A 15,780-nucleotide genomic window follows, 5' to 3' on the forward strand; every position below is an offset into this window, starting at 1 on the left:
TATATGAGTATATCATGATGTTATTCAGCTTTTTTTATTATTACAGCGTTATATTTACATTTATGGAACCCTTTGTTTCACAAATGAAATTGTTGTAATATACATTTACATTTTTGTGAGGACTGAACCTTTAAATGTTCCTTCTTCACCATCTGCTTGTCATTCTCTGTCTCTCTGTTTCAGACATGAGACGGAGAGAGAGAGAGTGAGAATTTTGTAATGTGTGGATCAACTCTTGCTGGTTGCAGTTTCCTGAAATGCACATGTTAGATCACACCAACGTACGACAGGTTTTCACATGAACAACATCTCTAACATTCATCACTCTTTCTTGTTGACCTCATCTGAAGTCTACATAGACTGCCTGATTTATATTGTTCAAACAAAAGGCAAGTGCTTTCTCCGAACATAAAACGTAAAACTCTTTACACTTCCTTAGGCTCAGTGTGCTGAGATAAGTTTTGTTCTCAGGTTTCTAAATTTTAGTTACAGGTTTGGGGAGAAACAACAGAAAACTTAAGCTGGCAGATAACCTTGCTTTTATGGTTATGAATCACATGCACAGATGACATCACCGTCATTATAGTTTTTATTCCAACAAGATTAAACCTGTCTACATTTTTTTTTTCACATGCGGTTGTCAGCGTATGTGATAAACAGGATATGTGTTTGTGTATGTGTGTGTGTTTCCTGTGGAGACAGACATGTACAGTATGTGCCATCTGCTCATGGTTGTGATATCAGTGTTGTATTTTGATTTCATACGTGGGTAAATCACAGAAATGGAATTAATGGAATCATAAAGATGACGGATGGAAAAAATATATAGCTGTTTGAGAGATACATTTCATATTTTATCTGTACTTGACATTTTTATATGATACGGCGGGGGACTTTTGTTATCGTTTGATGCAGTTTGATTTAGTTAAAACTATTCAGAGGAAATGTAATGACAACCTGATCCTTTAGCTTAACACTTGAAATATACATTTACATGATTTCTTGCATCATAAGTCTTTCATGATTGTTTTTCACATCTATACTGTATAAACTAAATGTGTGCTGTAAAGGGAAGAATCTTAAAGCAATAGTTCATCCACAATTAACACTTTTAACTGTTTACTCACTGGGAATTTGAGTAAATTCCTCAGTCACCATTCCCTTTTGCTATATAGAATGATGCTATGAAAGTGAATAGTGACTGAGTCTGTCAGTCTCAAACATTCTGTGTGATGTGCAGGTTTAGAATGACATGAGGGTGAATAAATTGTGACGGAAATGTCATTTTTGAGTGAACTTTTGCTTTAATGCGAGAGGACAATACAAAGACTTACACATTCGTTCACCTGTCACAGTAATTAAAGACCGACCGCTGAACACAGCCAGAGAGAGAGGCAGAGAGAGAGAGAGAGAGAGAGAGAGAGAAAGAGATACTCCAGGCATTCACATAGCATCTCTTTTCAGCTCCAGTGTGTGTCTGAGCAATTACAGACACACAAACACACACAAACACACGCACACAATTCCCAACACATCCATGTCAACACACACACACACGCACACACAGTTCCAAAAGAAAAGATGGGATGTTTGTTTGTATGCTGGAATATTTTTCCATATTCCTGTTTATAAATATATTTTTATGTATTTTTCCATGAACAACATATCCCTTAGTAATCCTTTTTAGCATCTTAAGGAAGGTTTCACAGTCAATATTAACCATTCCATTTTATTAAAGAAAGGTAAAATGAAATGAATTAAATAATAAATAGTTGACAAATCCTGCACTATGTACAATCATGTTAGTCAAGGTTACACTACAGTTAAAGTGATAGTTCACCCAAAAATAAAAAGTCTGTCATAATTTTCTCACCCTCTGGTCATTTCAAACCTTTATGACTTTCTCTCTTCCGTAGAATACAGAAGAAGATATTTTGAAGAAAGTTGATAACCAAACAGCAGGGGCACCCATTCACATCTATTGAATGGACTCAAAACCAATGAATGGTGCCAGTTAACAACATTTTTCAAAATATCTTCTTATGTGTTCTGCTTAAGAAAGAAAGTCATACAAGTTTGCCATGACAAGAGGGTGTGTACATCATAACAAGATTAAAAAAATTGTGAACCATGACTTCAAACTATGACAGAAAACCAAGTCATATCCTCCATAAGTCGCTAAAAAGAGTGTGTTCTGTGGTGCCTGTTAAATATAATATTATGCAGTATATAAATATATATATATATATATATATATATATATATATATATATATATATAAAGTTACATAATTTTTCTACACTTATGGCAACATTGAGATCTATCATGTTCTTGAAATGAGATGCGAACAAACAGAGTTCATTACTTCCACAGAGTGTTTCAATTGTGAGTTGTTTGAAATTGATCTCTGAGAATGATCATTTGAGAGGCAAATTTATGAACAGACTGACCATGCGTGTATGTCATCAGTGTGTGTGTGTGTGTGTGTGTGTGTGCGTGCGTGCGTGTGCCATCTGTTCACGTCTGCTACTCTCACTGCGAGACTAATTACAAGACTTTACACGTTTCCACGACAACCAGGGCCATCACATCCCAACCTGATAAAACCTCTTCAGAGGAATCTCAAAGTTCACACACAAAGTGAACACTTTCTCTTCTTCATTTTTGTATATGAGTTAATGTTTGTGTGAGAGAGAGTCACACTCTTTGTACACTTGATTTCTTTTAGTTAATCCTGGCATGGCATACCTCTATATATCCATCTCTCTGGTTTCCTAGGTAACTATGGGGAAAGCGGGATGGAGGCTTTCAAGGAGATGTCAGCGAAAGAAGGGATTTGTATTGCTCACTCTGATAAAATCTGGAGTAACGCCGGCGAGCAAAACTTTGACCGTCTGCTGATGAAACTGCGTAAATATCTCCCCAAAGCTCGTGTGGTGGCCTGTTTCTGCGAGGGCATGACCGTACGTAACATCCTCATGGCCATGAGGCGCCAAAACCTCGTCGGAGAGTTTCTACTTGTCGGCAGGTTAGTGGATGAATGAAAAAACGAAAAAAGTGAGATTTTACTTGCTGTGCTTTGAAAATTACAAATTTCAAAAATTTGTGATCTTGTGTCTTTCTGTCTGTCTAGTACATCACTTTCTTTTATTTTTAAAAGATTATTATATAATATATATTAACTTTCAATACATTCAATCATTTAACATACAGTATATTAGATATACAGTATCATTATTATTAATGTTACATATAGAATAATACATTTTTAATATATTACAATATTGTAATATTGTAATAACTTTCAATTTCATATATTGGAAAATAAAAGCACTTGATTTCAATATTCAAAAATGCATCCTTTAATATATTGCATAACACCGCCGTGGGGAAAAAATAAGAGACCATTCCAAATATTAATTTAATCATAATTTCTAGATATATTGTGGCCATAAAAGTCTGTTGATTTTCAACAAAATCAAACTTCAGGAGTGACAGACTGACATCATGGCAAGAAACATGAAAACTGTGATAAAACCAAGGTTATCGCATCAAAAATACTACTTTTCCTAAATACATACATGTAGAACTTCCTTTGGCAGTATTTGAGGTCTGACAAAATAGAGCATCTTTTCTACAGATTTCAATTTCAGCAAATAAATGAAAACAGAAACAATAATTTTATTTGAAATATGGGAGAATAATTGTTAGTAGTTTACAGAGTGAAACAAAAATCATAATTTTACCTAAACAAATCCATAGATAGTAAATTCTGAAAAACTGAAAATGGTCTTTGAAATGATATCTTATTTTTTTCCACAGCTGTATATATTTTCCAGTATATTACCCAAATTTACCCGGCTACTTTTTAATATGATGAAAGTGAATGGGGCTTTTGAGCTCCAACAGAACAAAACAGCACCATGAAAGTATTGTAAAAGTCATCTTATGTTAAGAACTTGATTCACTATAAATCTTTCCTCTTGCACTGTCAATTTTGGGTGTACTGTGGCTTGAATTCACCTTTATTTTGACACTCACGATTTAACATGATAGGACATAATCTGTGTGTTTGTGTGTTTATGTTTGTGTGTTTTTTGTGTTTCACTATTATCTGCTCTGTTTAGATTTCAACCTACAGGAAGTTACATCATCATGATTGTCATCTTCATAACCATCATAATCATCTTCTTCATCACCAAATCATCCTCATCAGCATCAGTATGTTTGGAGGTAAAGTTTGTTGCATTGATTGCAGAAGACACACACGCAGATACACACACGCGCACACACACGCACACACACACACGCACGCACACACACACCTACACACACACACACAAGCACACACACACACGCACATGCGCACATGCAAACACAGTCTTTTTTTTAAGTGTCTCTGTGGGCTGTAGTAAGAACCTCTCTCACACTGTTTTTACTGTGTTTACTCTTTAAAACTGTGGTCAGATGAAGGGATTCATTCTGTGTGAAGTGGAAACAGAACAACAGGTCTTTGTTGCTGTGAAAGTGCGTTATTAATCATACGTGTGTTGCTAAGGAAGAAACACTTTTGTGTGACCATCAGCTAAACTATAAAGTCCTGTGAACACTTTCCACATAAAAGACAGAAAAATCTTACACAGAAAGAATTGCATCCGGCAGTCCATGGAGTGTGCAGTGTGCAGTGTGCATACAAATGATATCTCCCTCTCTCTTCTATCCTCCTCATGTTTGTCATTCTCTCTACATTCCTATTTTTCCTCTCCCCTCATCATCTCTTCTCTTCTCCGTCTCGTTAATATACTGGCATCCGTTGGGTTATGATGAAGTTATCTTTGTTGTTGTTAATGAAATGTTGGTTTTTACTACTTTGTTGCAATCAGTTTTTCCTCTCCTCTCCTCTCCTCTCCTCTCCTCTCCTCTCCTCTCCTCTCCTCTCCTCTCCTCTCCTCTCCTCTCCTCTCCTCTCCTCTCCTCTCCTCTCCTCTCCTCTCCTCTCCTCTCCTCTCCTCTCCTCTCCTCTCCTCTCCTCTCCTCGCCCCTACGCCCTTCTCTTCTCTCCTCCTCGCCTCTCCTCGGTTTTCTTCACTCCTCCTCGCCTTGCCTCGCCTGGCCTCTCTTGGCCTCTCCTGGCCTCTCCTGGCCTCTCCCCTCCTCGCTTCTCTCCTCTCCTCCTCGATTTACCTCACCTCTACTCTACTCGCCTTGACTCTCCTTGCTTCTCTCATCCTCACCTCTCCTCTCATCGCTTCTCCTCTCCTGGCTTCTCTTCTCTCCTCCTCACCTTTCCTCTCCTGGCTTCTCCTCCTCACCACTCCTCCCCTCTCCTCCACTCTACTCGGCTCTCCTTGCTTCACTTCTCCCCCCTCCTCGTGTCTCTCTATCTATTCCTCTCCTCACTTCTCTTCTCTCCTCCTCTCCTCTCCATGCTTCTCCTCATAAAATCTAGCACATTTCATGACCGTTAGTGAGGGTTTAACAGCGGTTATGATGCGTTTCCAGTCTTTCTTTTTCTCGGGCAGGACGGGGTGTTTGTGCAGTGATCTGTGTCCCATGCGGAGGAGCTGTCTACTCGTCGTTATCCTCCTCTTTCTCCTGGCAGTGCTGGGAGTGTGAGAGGAATATTTAACAGATAGAGTCGACCAGATCAGGACTGAGACGAATGAAAGATGGCAGTTAAAGTCACTTTGTAATTAGATGGTTTGAAACAAACTAATTTTAATGCGTAAAACCGTTTTAACGATTTAAAGAAAAACTTAAATACAAGAGTGTGCTTCGATTTCCCTCTATTAGACTATTGATCGTAAGACAGAGATGAAACGCAGAGGATCAAAGCATCTCAGAGCTCATGGTGCAAACACACACGCGCACACACACTCACACACGCACACACACATGTATGTCTTATTATCTACAAAGGGACAGTCCATAGGCGTAATGAGTTGTATACTGAACAAACTGTATATTTTATCCCCTAAACCTAAAGATTGTAGGAATCTTTTTTTTTGCATTTTTGATTTTCATTCTGTACAATTTATAAGCTTTATGTGGAAATACTGTGGGTGGGGTTTGTGGGAATACAACCGTGTCACCATAGGAATACCCCAGATTCTCTTATGGACCTCCTGATGGATGTATCTCACTCTCTTCCATCACAAACAGCCTCCACATTACTCTATTTAGCTTTCATTAACGCTAAGAGTGACTTGTGAGGGGGCGGAGTTTCCAGAAATTTAACTATACGTGAGTTCACATAGCGAGAGACTTCTGTGTGTCAGCGTTAATGGACCTGTCTCGCTGAACTCTCACAACACTGATCTTTATGACCCGTGTGACATGCATTAGTCGTGTTCAGCCTCCAGCGTTTAGCCTGCAGACAAAAACCCGGTGCTAACTGATTAATGACGGACAGCGTGTGTGTGTGTAGCTGACTGAAGTGTTCCTCCACTCCGTCATGTTGTACTGCGAGCTAGAGATGGAACGAAACCAGAACAAGTTCCAACACCCTTCTGCTTGTTGCCATGGCAACAGAATTGTCACCCTTACCACCCCCAACCTCAAATTTAGTCAGAAAGAGAGAGAGAGAGAGAGAGAGAGACAGAGGGATGAGAACGCACTGAGATTTAGTTTAAGCGAGACCTCTGGAATTATCGTGATGTCTCATTCTGCCTCCAGGTGTTTTATTGATCACAAACTGTTTTGATGCATATTGCGTTTGAGCTTGTGTTTGTCTTGTGTGAAGTTTTAAAGTCCCCATGATATCGAAATTGATGATTTTTTGTAGTAGTGTTTCGGTTGAAATTAAGCCATTGAACAATAATGTTCCTTTTTAAAGCACGTCTTTGAGTTTTACTTTGGTAGATTCCTGGAAAAATGTAATAATAATAATAATTGTCATCCCTCTCTTACAGTAATAAGCTCCAGTTATTTAATTCTTGACCCTTTGGTGGTGGAGGAGCAAAAGAACATAACACATGAATTGTTAGCCGAAGATCTGAATGACATTTCTGGTGTTTTGAGATTTTATTGATGGTTGGTTCGTGAGGTTTGTGATGGTGGCCGATGTCAATGATCTTTTGCTGCTGATGGTGCAGAAACATAGAGACTAAAACGAGAATGTTCATAACAATAAAATCTGCTGCTATCCCTTTTAAATAGCTTTCAAAATGGCTGGATGTAGTGATGAGTGTGTTTGTGTGAGAAAGAGAGATTTTAAATTGTATTTCTTTTGTTTTTTCTTTTTAAAGGGAGCTGTGTTTGTCTGTGTGTATGTGTGTGTGTGTGTGTGTGTGTGAGAGAGAGAGAGACAGAGACAGTGAGAGTGAGAGATGGAGTTATGTTAGAGAGGATGGACTTCCCTTCAGATTTAACAGATGTCATTTGTCAAGTGGCATTACTTGACAAACAGAGACAATGTTTGTGAATTTTTTTACGTATTTTATAGTTGTTATAGTGTTTCGGGAAAGAGTTGAACTGTAACACAGTGTCTACACACCAGACGCAAGCGACACGAAAAATGTCTTGTTTTTAGATGGTTTGTCATGTCGCACTGTGCTGCATCCAGTGTGAACAAAATGTAAAAATTATAATGGGTTGAAAATGGTTTTATTATCTTTTGTTGTGTCGCATCGGATCACGTCCGGTCTAAACACAGTGTATCACTGTATCGCACTCAGCAGAAAGGCAGATTTGGACATTGTTTCTGTAATTCAGGGCCGAATAATAATTTGATGACGAGAAACACATCATTTGAAAAATGTTTGCGATAATGTCTCTGTCCACAGTGAAAAAAACAACAGGAACACATCAGTGTGAAAAAACCCTTTTGGGTCACACTTACTGTGTGTGTTTTTCTGAGCAGTCTTATGATTGCCAGTAGCCTCTCGTAATCTCAATTTAACAACTTGTGTGCGCGTGTGTGTGTTTGTGAGTGAGATAAGCGAGGAGTCTGTAGCTGTCAGTCTTGTGTCAGTGGGTTTTTCTGTCATGTCACGTTTTTCTGTCAGATGTGTGCGTAGGTGTGTGTAGATGGACACAGCATGATAATCTGACCAAATCTGATAAATTTGATCTACAGAGCTTTGAGCGTTGTTGTTTTAATGTGTGCATGTTTTGTGTGAGGAACAGGTATGTGTCTGTACATGATTGTGTTAGTGTGTCTCTGTGTTTTTTATTGTGGGTAAAACAGCAGCGTGCGTGTATGCCTGTGTGAAGGACAGCTGTGGCCAGTGTTTTGACTGGCTGTAGTAATTGCTCTCTATTTTCAGCTCTCTCCAAATGTTTCAAGATCGCCCATTATACCCTGACTTAAACGACTGGAAAAAGCACAGCAATCTCTCGCTCTCTCTCTTTCCATCTCTCTCTTTACTTTCATCTCCTCTGACATCTTTGATAAACACCTCACCCTGTTCTGCACTTATTCCGACAATACTAAACCAAGACGGAACCTTTCTGCTTTCTTGAAACACATTTCATGTCTTATTGTCCACGATTCATTATACCCAAAATAAACAACGTTTCTTTTCATCTGATGTCACCGATGCACACACAGTAATGTTCACAGATAGCCATAGACAATGTAAGGCAATGCAGTGAAAACAAAACCAGCCTCAGTGGTTTTGTGTTCATACAATGGAGGTCAAAGGGGTTCAATGATGTTTGGATATCCACATTCTTCAAAATATCTACTTTTCTGTTCTGCGGAAGAAAGACGGTCATCCAGGTTTGGAATCACAAGAGCCCGAGTAAAGGATGAAAGAATTTTAATTTTGGGGTTAACTATTCCTTTAATATAATAAAGATTATGACTATAATGGCACATAATGCTAGATTTAAAAAAGTGGGGTTGTCATTGGGACACTCTGGAAGATGAAAATGACCTTCTGCTTCTACATTCAAGTCTAAAATCCTCCCCAAAAGTCAGAGCTGCTGGTTTTTCAGGTCCTTCTCAATCCACTGAACCTCACATTCAGCTCTGACTTCATTCTGCTCATCCAATTAAATCCAGAGTGGAGATGAACAGTGAGAAGAGAAGAGACGAGAAGTTTGATCTTGTCTGCACGGTCACATTTCATTTGAGTTCAAAGCTGTCAAAATCTGCACACAGGTGTGTGAAGTGTGGAGAGAGAGAGAGAGAGAGAGAGAGAGAGAGAGGTGTATATCACTCAGGCTGGCCTCCTTTAACCTTCACTGAGTATATTTATGCAGATACACAAAAACTCAGAAAAATGTCATACAGGGAAAGCAGATGATGTGTATGTGGCTGTATGATGTTCTCTGAGAGATCTTGGTTTGAATCAGTGTTAAAGAGGCTGTGTATTGATCAGGGATGTTACCATACGCTAACTCAACATCTAGTATAGGTTCTCAGTGAGTGAGAGAGATAGAGAGAGAGAGAGACTGAGAGGAAGATCTGTCTTCACAAAGTCGATTGCCGTTTCTCAATTTGGTTCTTCAGTGGTGTCATTGTGTTATCGCTCTACGTCATCAATAACCGTCAAAGTCTGATTCAATACTCAAGAACAGAGAACGCATGAAAATAACCCGGATGTGTTCTCAATATCAAGGATGCATCGAATCCAGCCTAGCACAAGTACGGAATCCACTTGGAGTCCCAGAAGTCAAGTTACTGCGGCGCCTTCATCCAAGTTTGTTCTCCCGAGGCTTCCTCGCAAGACAGGTCTCCATGAGTGCACAAGTCTGTTCTTTGAGTTCTTGGAATGGAGAAATGGCCAAAGTTACTTTAAGTACATGAATATGATGCTACAACGATTGTAGATATTTTGGTCTCTGACTGTTATGATGTTCGTACAGAAATAAGGTCATTTTGTATCATTGCAGATCAGTTAAAGACATCTGGATTTTATCTGACACTTTTAATGAGAGAAATTTGATATAACTTGAGTCTGATTCAGTCCTCGAGTCTCCATTTGCTCTTGATGTAATCTTATTCCTTATGAGAAACAATCGGGATATTGAAGAGCTCTCTTTAGATTTTTCCTCTCCAGTGGGATCGAGAGCTGAATTTTCAGGCTTGATTCACAGTGAGGCGAATGAGATTTTGGGCTCAGCTGTGCGTAAAGAGGGACAGATATGATCCCAAATAAACGAGTGCAGACACATCCATCTGCCTGTTCATTTCCTCTCTTGACAGAAGCGATGGAAATAAATAGATAGCGAAGACACACGAACACCCAATAAATTCGGAGGAAATCTAAACACGTACGATTGCGCACGGGTGAACAAGTCTGTAAATTATGTTTTCCGAATTTGACAGGAATTCACACTTATTTAACAACACACGCGCATACACGAACGAACACACAAACTCGTCTGCACGTTGAGTGGACGCCCACACATCTGTTTTGTTAAGATCATTTCATAACAAACAAAGACAAGGCGTTGAAAATTACACTTCTCTTAAAGAAACACCTAATGCTTCAAATACAAGACCATTTTTTTATCTGTAGCATAACACATTATATATTGCATCCTCGATGCTGATTGATGCTGATCGTGTGTGTGGGTGTGTGTGTGTGGCTCAGGTGATATTAATCACTGTTACATTACTGTTACAGTACTCTTATATTAATTTTTCTGGAGTGATGGGAGTTTGATGACACATGCTTTCATTTTAAATACCTGCTCAAAGCCACCCACACATTAATACAGACCGACATCATATTTGACATCTGTTCTCAGTTTTCTATCACACACACTGTATTAGTGCGGGCATCTCATTCCATTGTTCTCAAGGCAGACTAATTATATTTTCCATCTCTTAAATGTAACCCACACTAACCTGTATCCCTGTAATGTAGCTGAATTTTAAATGAGGTCATACAACAAACCTAACCATTAATAGCAAACACTTGCAGGTGAGATTGTTGAAATACTTTTACGTAGGGTCAAAACTTTGGAGTGAAACAAATACGTTTAGAGAAACCAAGAATCATTGATTTTCCTCTTTTTCGTACAAACACACATCTCTCTCTTTCTCTTTCTACACTCTCTGCCTTTCTAAAACTTGCTAATGCCCCTATACAAGCTGCCTGGTTGTCAAACAGAGAAAGATCTATTGTTTGCGAGTCCGTATGTCCTCAATAAGGGAGTAGTTCACTATAAAATAAATCACTCACCCACATGTCATACAAGCCGCATTCGAGGAAAGCTTTCCAGGGTTCTTATCCATTTAATGGACTAAAACGGGGGTCAGCTGGTTAAGGTTCAAATTTCATCGCAGCTTTAAAAGGCTCTAAACGACCCCAGTTGATATATACAGGTGTTGTCTAGCGAAACGATTAGTCATTTTCCAAGAAAACAAAAATTTTTAGACTTTTAGATGCGCGTCCACAATTGCATTACATGTGGGTGAGTGAATTAACATGACATTTTAAATATTATAGTGAAAATATCATGACACACAACTCACTGCCAAATCATGTTTTATTTCAAATCCAATGATTTGAGGGTTAAACTTTGGGTTATTTATTAGAAAATATCTTAAGCCTGATCAAATCAATTGAAGTCTTTGAAATAACTTTGTGTGAAAGAGTGAGAGATTAGAGATCCGTCCCTTTGGGGGAATGTTTCAGGATTGTGATTAATGTTTCATCCTCAAAGAGGACAAAAAGAAAGAGAATTCTTTCAAGTCAACATGAAATTACAATTGACCTTGTTCAAGCAGACTTTCTCAAATCTTGCCAGTAATTAAAGGTGCAGTGTGTATTTTTTTTAAAACCTTCAAATGAACCAAGGCACCATGTAAAATATTCACAAATTCCTATGTAATATGGCTGAAACTGCAGAATAAGGTTATAAAGTTATATAGAGTTATTGAGATGCTGTCAACACGAGATAATAAGACCTTCAGTCCCTGTCTGCCTTCTCCCAAAATCCTTACTGTATTCACACTTGCTTCTGTTCTGGTATAAAATGTTAAATTGAATTAATTAATTTAGTAAAACAATATCATGATGCGATCGTTTTGTGAACCCTATATTTTGTAGTGTATTGGAGCTGACTGGAGCTTTCTCCTTCTGTACTCGTTTATCAGGCATTTGCATATTCGTCGGAAAGACTCATTTATTTCCCACGCCGTTCATACACCTCAGGAGTCAACATTTCACAGCAAAATAACAATTCTTCAAAACGCTGGTTTGTCAGAGTGCATTGTTGGGAAACGTGATAGCTCAGTGGGAGAGCACAGAGAGGAAACTGGCACTGAAATGACATCTGAGCTCCAGTCGGCCTCCTGTGATGGCCAGCAACATTCTGCCTCTGTTTGCGTGTCGAGGCGGTTAAAGTTATCTCTGGTATGCAGTCCTTGTTCCAGACTAGAATGCGATTGCATGATGGACTGTGTTGTGGGTCGGTTTTCTGTTTAATACTTCAACTTGGGAATGACAGCGACATGAGTAGCCCTCTCTCTGTCTCTCTCACTGTAGAAAACGATGTGCTCAATAAGTCATGTTACACACGTTGTTTTTTCTAAGTTATTCAAAATGCAACTAGATTTTTTTGTCATTTTTTAGTTATTATAATTAAATGTATTTAATTATTGAATGATACATTTAAGAATTTGAGATATATTTACGGTACTTTTCTGTTTTTTTAAAATTGAAATTACCCTTTTATTTTATATTTCTTGTTTTTCATTTTTAGTTTTTGTTTTACGTTGTTTAACTTTTTTGCTATTTTGTTATTTGTTTTTGTCTCTTCTGTTGCTGTACAAGATTTTAGATTAATTTATTTAAATGTTTATCTTTTTCAGTTAGGCTAATAATTCAGTTGATAATTTTAATGCCTTAAAAAAAATCAAATTTCAAATTTTCCTTTATTTTGTATTTTAAATATTTTTGCCGATAAAAATCTTAGATCCCAATATTAACTTACATCAACGTACATTTTAAACTAAATTCTTTCCAAACCAAATGAACTGTGGTATACTATCCACATTCATTGTGTAGCTCTTTGCTTGTTTGTGTCTATTTTTATGAGTATTTTAAGAGAAATGAGGAAGTTGTTTCTAAAATGAAACAAAGCTCTTGAGTTGATATAACATTTTTTCTAGGACATCAACACACACTAACAGTCTCAGTGTTGTCCCTTGGAATCCCCATTAGGCATTCCTTGATGCTGTCGCCATGACTTCAGTCTCAGCCAATCACAGTCCAGCTAGTTGTGAGGTCACCAGCACCTTCACACAACCACACAGGGTGTCCTTCGAGTTTGCCCACAATGATGCCATCTGCACCATCTGCAGTGTGTGTGTGTGTGTGTAGGTGTTTGTGTGTGCGTGTGTGTGTGTGTGTGTGTGTGTGCGTGTGTGTGTGTGAGAGAGAGAGAGAGAGAGAGAGAGAGAGAGAGAGAGAGATTTTCCACCTCACTGAGGTGATTGTGTTGTTATCTGTTGTGTTGATGTTTATTTATGAACACAAACTTTTGTGTGGAGTCTCCCTTGAGTCTCACGTGTGGTGTGATATTTGTATTTATTTTCTGTCCATCAAACTGTTTTCATCTAAGCCAGGGGTGTCCAAAGTCAGTCCTGGAGGGCCTGTGTCCTGCAAAGTTTAGCTTCAACCCTAATCAAACACACCTGAACAGCTAATCAAGGCCTCACAAAGCAGACTAGAATCTTCCAAACAGGTGTGTTTAGCCAAGTTGGAGCTAAACTCTGCAGGACTGTGGCCCTCCAGGACCGACATTGGACACCCCTGATCTAAGCTGTAACAAGTAAAGTCATAAATCACCAGCAGTCCATCTGTGTAAGTTATTAAATAAATAATTCAGTGCCATGTTGTCTATATGCTCCTTTCTCATTCACACATACACTGCACTTACTGTATATACAGATGTGTGAGAATTTTTCACATGAAGGATTCTTTTTTTATTGTCTTTTGAAATTACTCCTGTTGTTGTCATGGTGACCGGGGAAACTGGCAGAGCAGGCAGAGAAAAATAATGAGTCATTTGAGGGTGGGTGTTCAGTTAATTGGCAATTTGTATCTAGTTTGTATCAAACTATTTAATTTGTCCAAATGTATCAGTCAACGTGAATTTTAGCGACAATTCATGTGGCAGAACTCCATGGCAAAATCTCACACACTCAAATATATACAAATGCTGTCTTTGTTCATTCGCAGCGATGGGTGGGCGGACCGTTATGACGTGACTGATGGCTACGTGCGTGAGGCCGCCGGTGGGATTACGATAAAGCTTCAGTCTGCAGATGTGAAATGGTTTGACGATTATTACCTGAAACTACGACCCGACAACAACCTGAGGAATCCGTGGTTCCCCGAGTTCTGGCAGCATCGCTTTCACTGCAGACTGAAAGGACATCCACAGGAAAACTTCAAATACAACCGAACCTGCAACAGCAGTGAGTCACAAATCACCACATTAATATAAGCACAACAATCTGTTGTGTTTTGAGTATATTGAATTTGTGTTAGTGGTTTTGTTCTCAATCCTGAATGAATTCCGGCCAAGAACTGCCAATTTATCCAGAAAGGGTCGACTTGATAACTGACCACAGTTTGTTTTTAAGATGACGCTTTAGAGCTTCTAAATTGTATATAATAGAACACAAAATTAAATACAGAGACTCTATATTCTACAGAGATATATCTGGTTTACTTCCTGGTTTTGTTATCATTCAAAAAACATTCCAAAACATTTAATGATCCGATCACGCCATAGAGAGATTTTACTTTCAACTCAATATTTCAGATCGAATGAAATGTAATTTGACATGAACTATGGTGCCATCGTCAAGGATGCATACAGTTATATTACACACGTGTTTGAATGCCTTCTGGCCACACAAAGTATGTATGACCCACTCTGTGAAAATCAGGATAAAGTTTCAAAATATGACGAGGATCTAATTTTAAGCGTTCAAACAACAAAATAAATTATACAAATGTTCCCTAGCCTTTTTTCATTTAGTCAACTTTAGGGCGAGCAGTTTATGTAAACTTCATTTACTGATTAACCACAAAAAGAAAAAAATTGTTGATCCAACTTAATTAATAAGGCAACAAGCAGTTTTCTAAGTTCTCTCAACTACGACTTTAAATCCACCCAACCCAGAAGATTAAGTTTTCATTTAACTCTCTTTTAGTATTTTATTACATTATGTAAACACTTTAATTAAAACAGACCAGAACATTGGTCAAGCAACTGCTCAATCAGTTGTGTTGAAGCCCCTTTTAGCGGTAGCAACATTGCGTCATGCACTTTAAAACTATATACATCAGGTAACTATAGCATTTTCAACAACAACAGCATAAATAATGTTTGCAAACACTAAAACAGTAATATTTTAAGAGATTAATTGAACATGTTGCAATGCATTCTGGGAACTTTCCGTTTGTTTAATCACACCGTTTTTTTAACAAAAACTTAAATATCTAACTCCAGTAAACAAAATAATCTTTGTCAATGACAATTTTAGTCTAAATTGTTCAGTACACACAAAATAATAAATTGACTCCAACATAAAAATCTTTGTTCAGCTTACTTCATTGATTTTGTTAGGAGAAAATAAAATTAATTGGATTTTTGACACATCATTAATTTCCCTATGTTTAAAATTTTTGACATGTTCTTACTCAGTCAATGTTAAAGATGTGAAGGTTATATTTTCACTCTTCACAATATGTATGATGCTTTTATGTAGAAAACGGAAAATCACAACAACAAAAAAGTTTTCACAAGCAGGGTCACATTTAGGAACTGATAAAAATGTTTGGAAAGCTTTTACTAAAATTGGTT

General features: G+C 38.0%; 1 protein-coding gene across 2 annotated transcripts in view; it reads left to right on the forward strand.

Annotated features, from left to right (window-relative positions):
- Positions 1-15,780, forward strand: part of grm5b (glutamate receptor, metabotropic 5b) — a 43,633-nt gene that overhangs the window by 14,002 nt on the left and 13,851 nt on the right. For both annotated transcript variants that reach the window (XM_056756410.1, XM_056756409.1), the window contains 2 exons: positions 2,779-3,028; positions 14,145-14,383. In XM_056756410.1, coding sequence (XP_056612388.1) covers positions 2,779-3,028; positions 14,145-14,383 — 489 coding nt within the window. The remainder of the gene's footprint in view (positions 1-2,778; positions 3,029-14,144; positions 14,384-15,780) is intronic.

Source organism: Triplophysa dalaica, chromosome 9 (assembly GCF_015846415.1).
Source record: "Triplophysa dalaica isolate WHDGS20190420 chromosome 9, ASM1584641v1, whole genome shotgun sequence".
NCBI classification, from domain to species: Eukaryota; Metazoa; Chordata; class Actinopteri; order Cypriniformes; family Nemacheilidae; genus Triplophysa; species Triplophysa dalaica.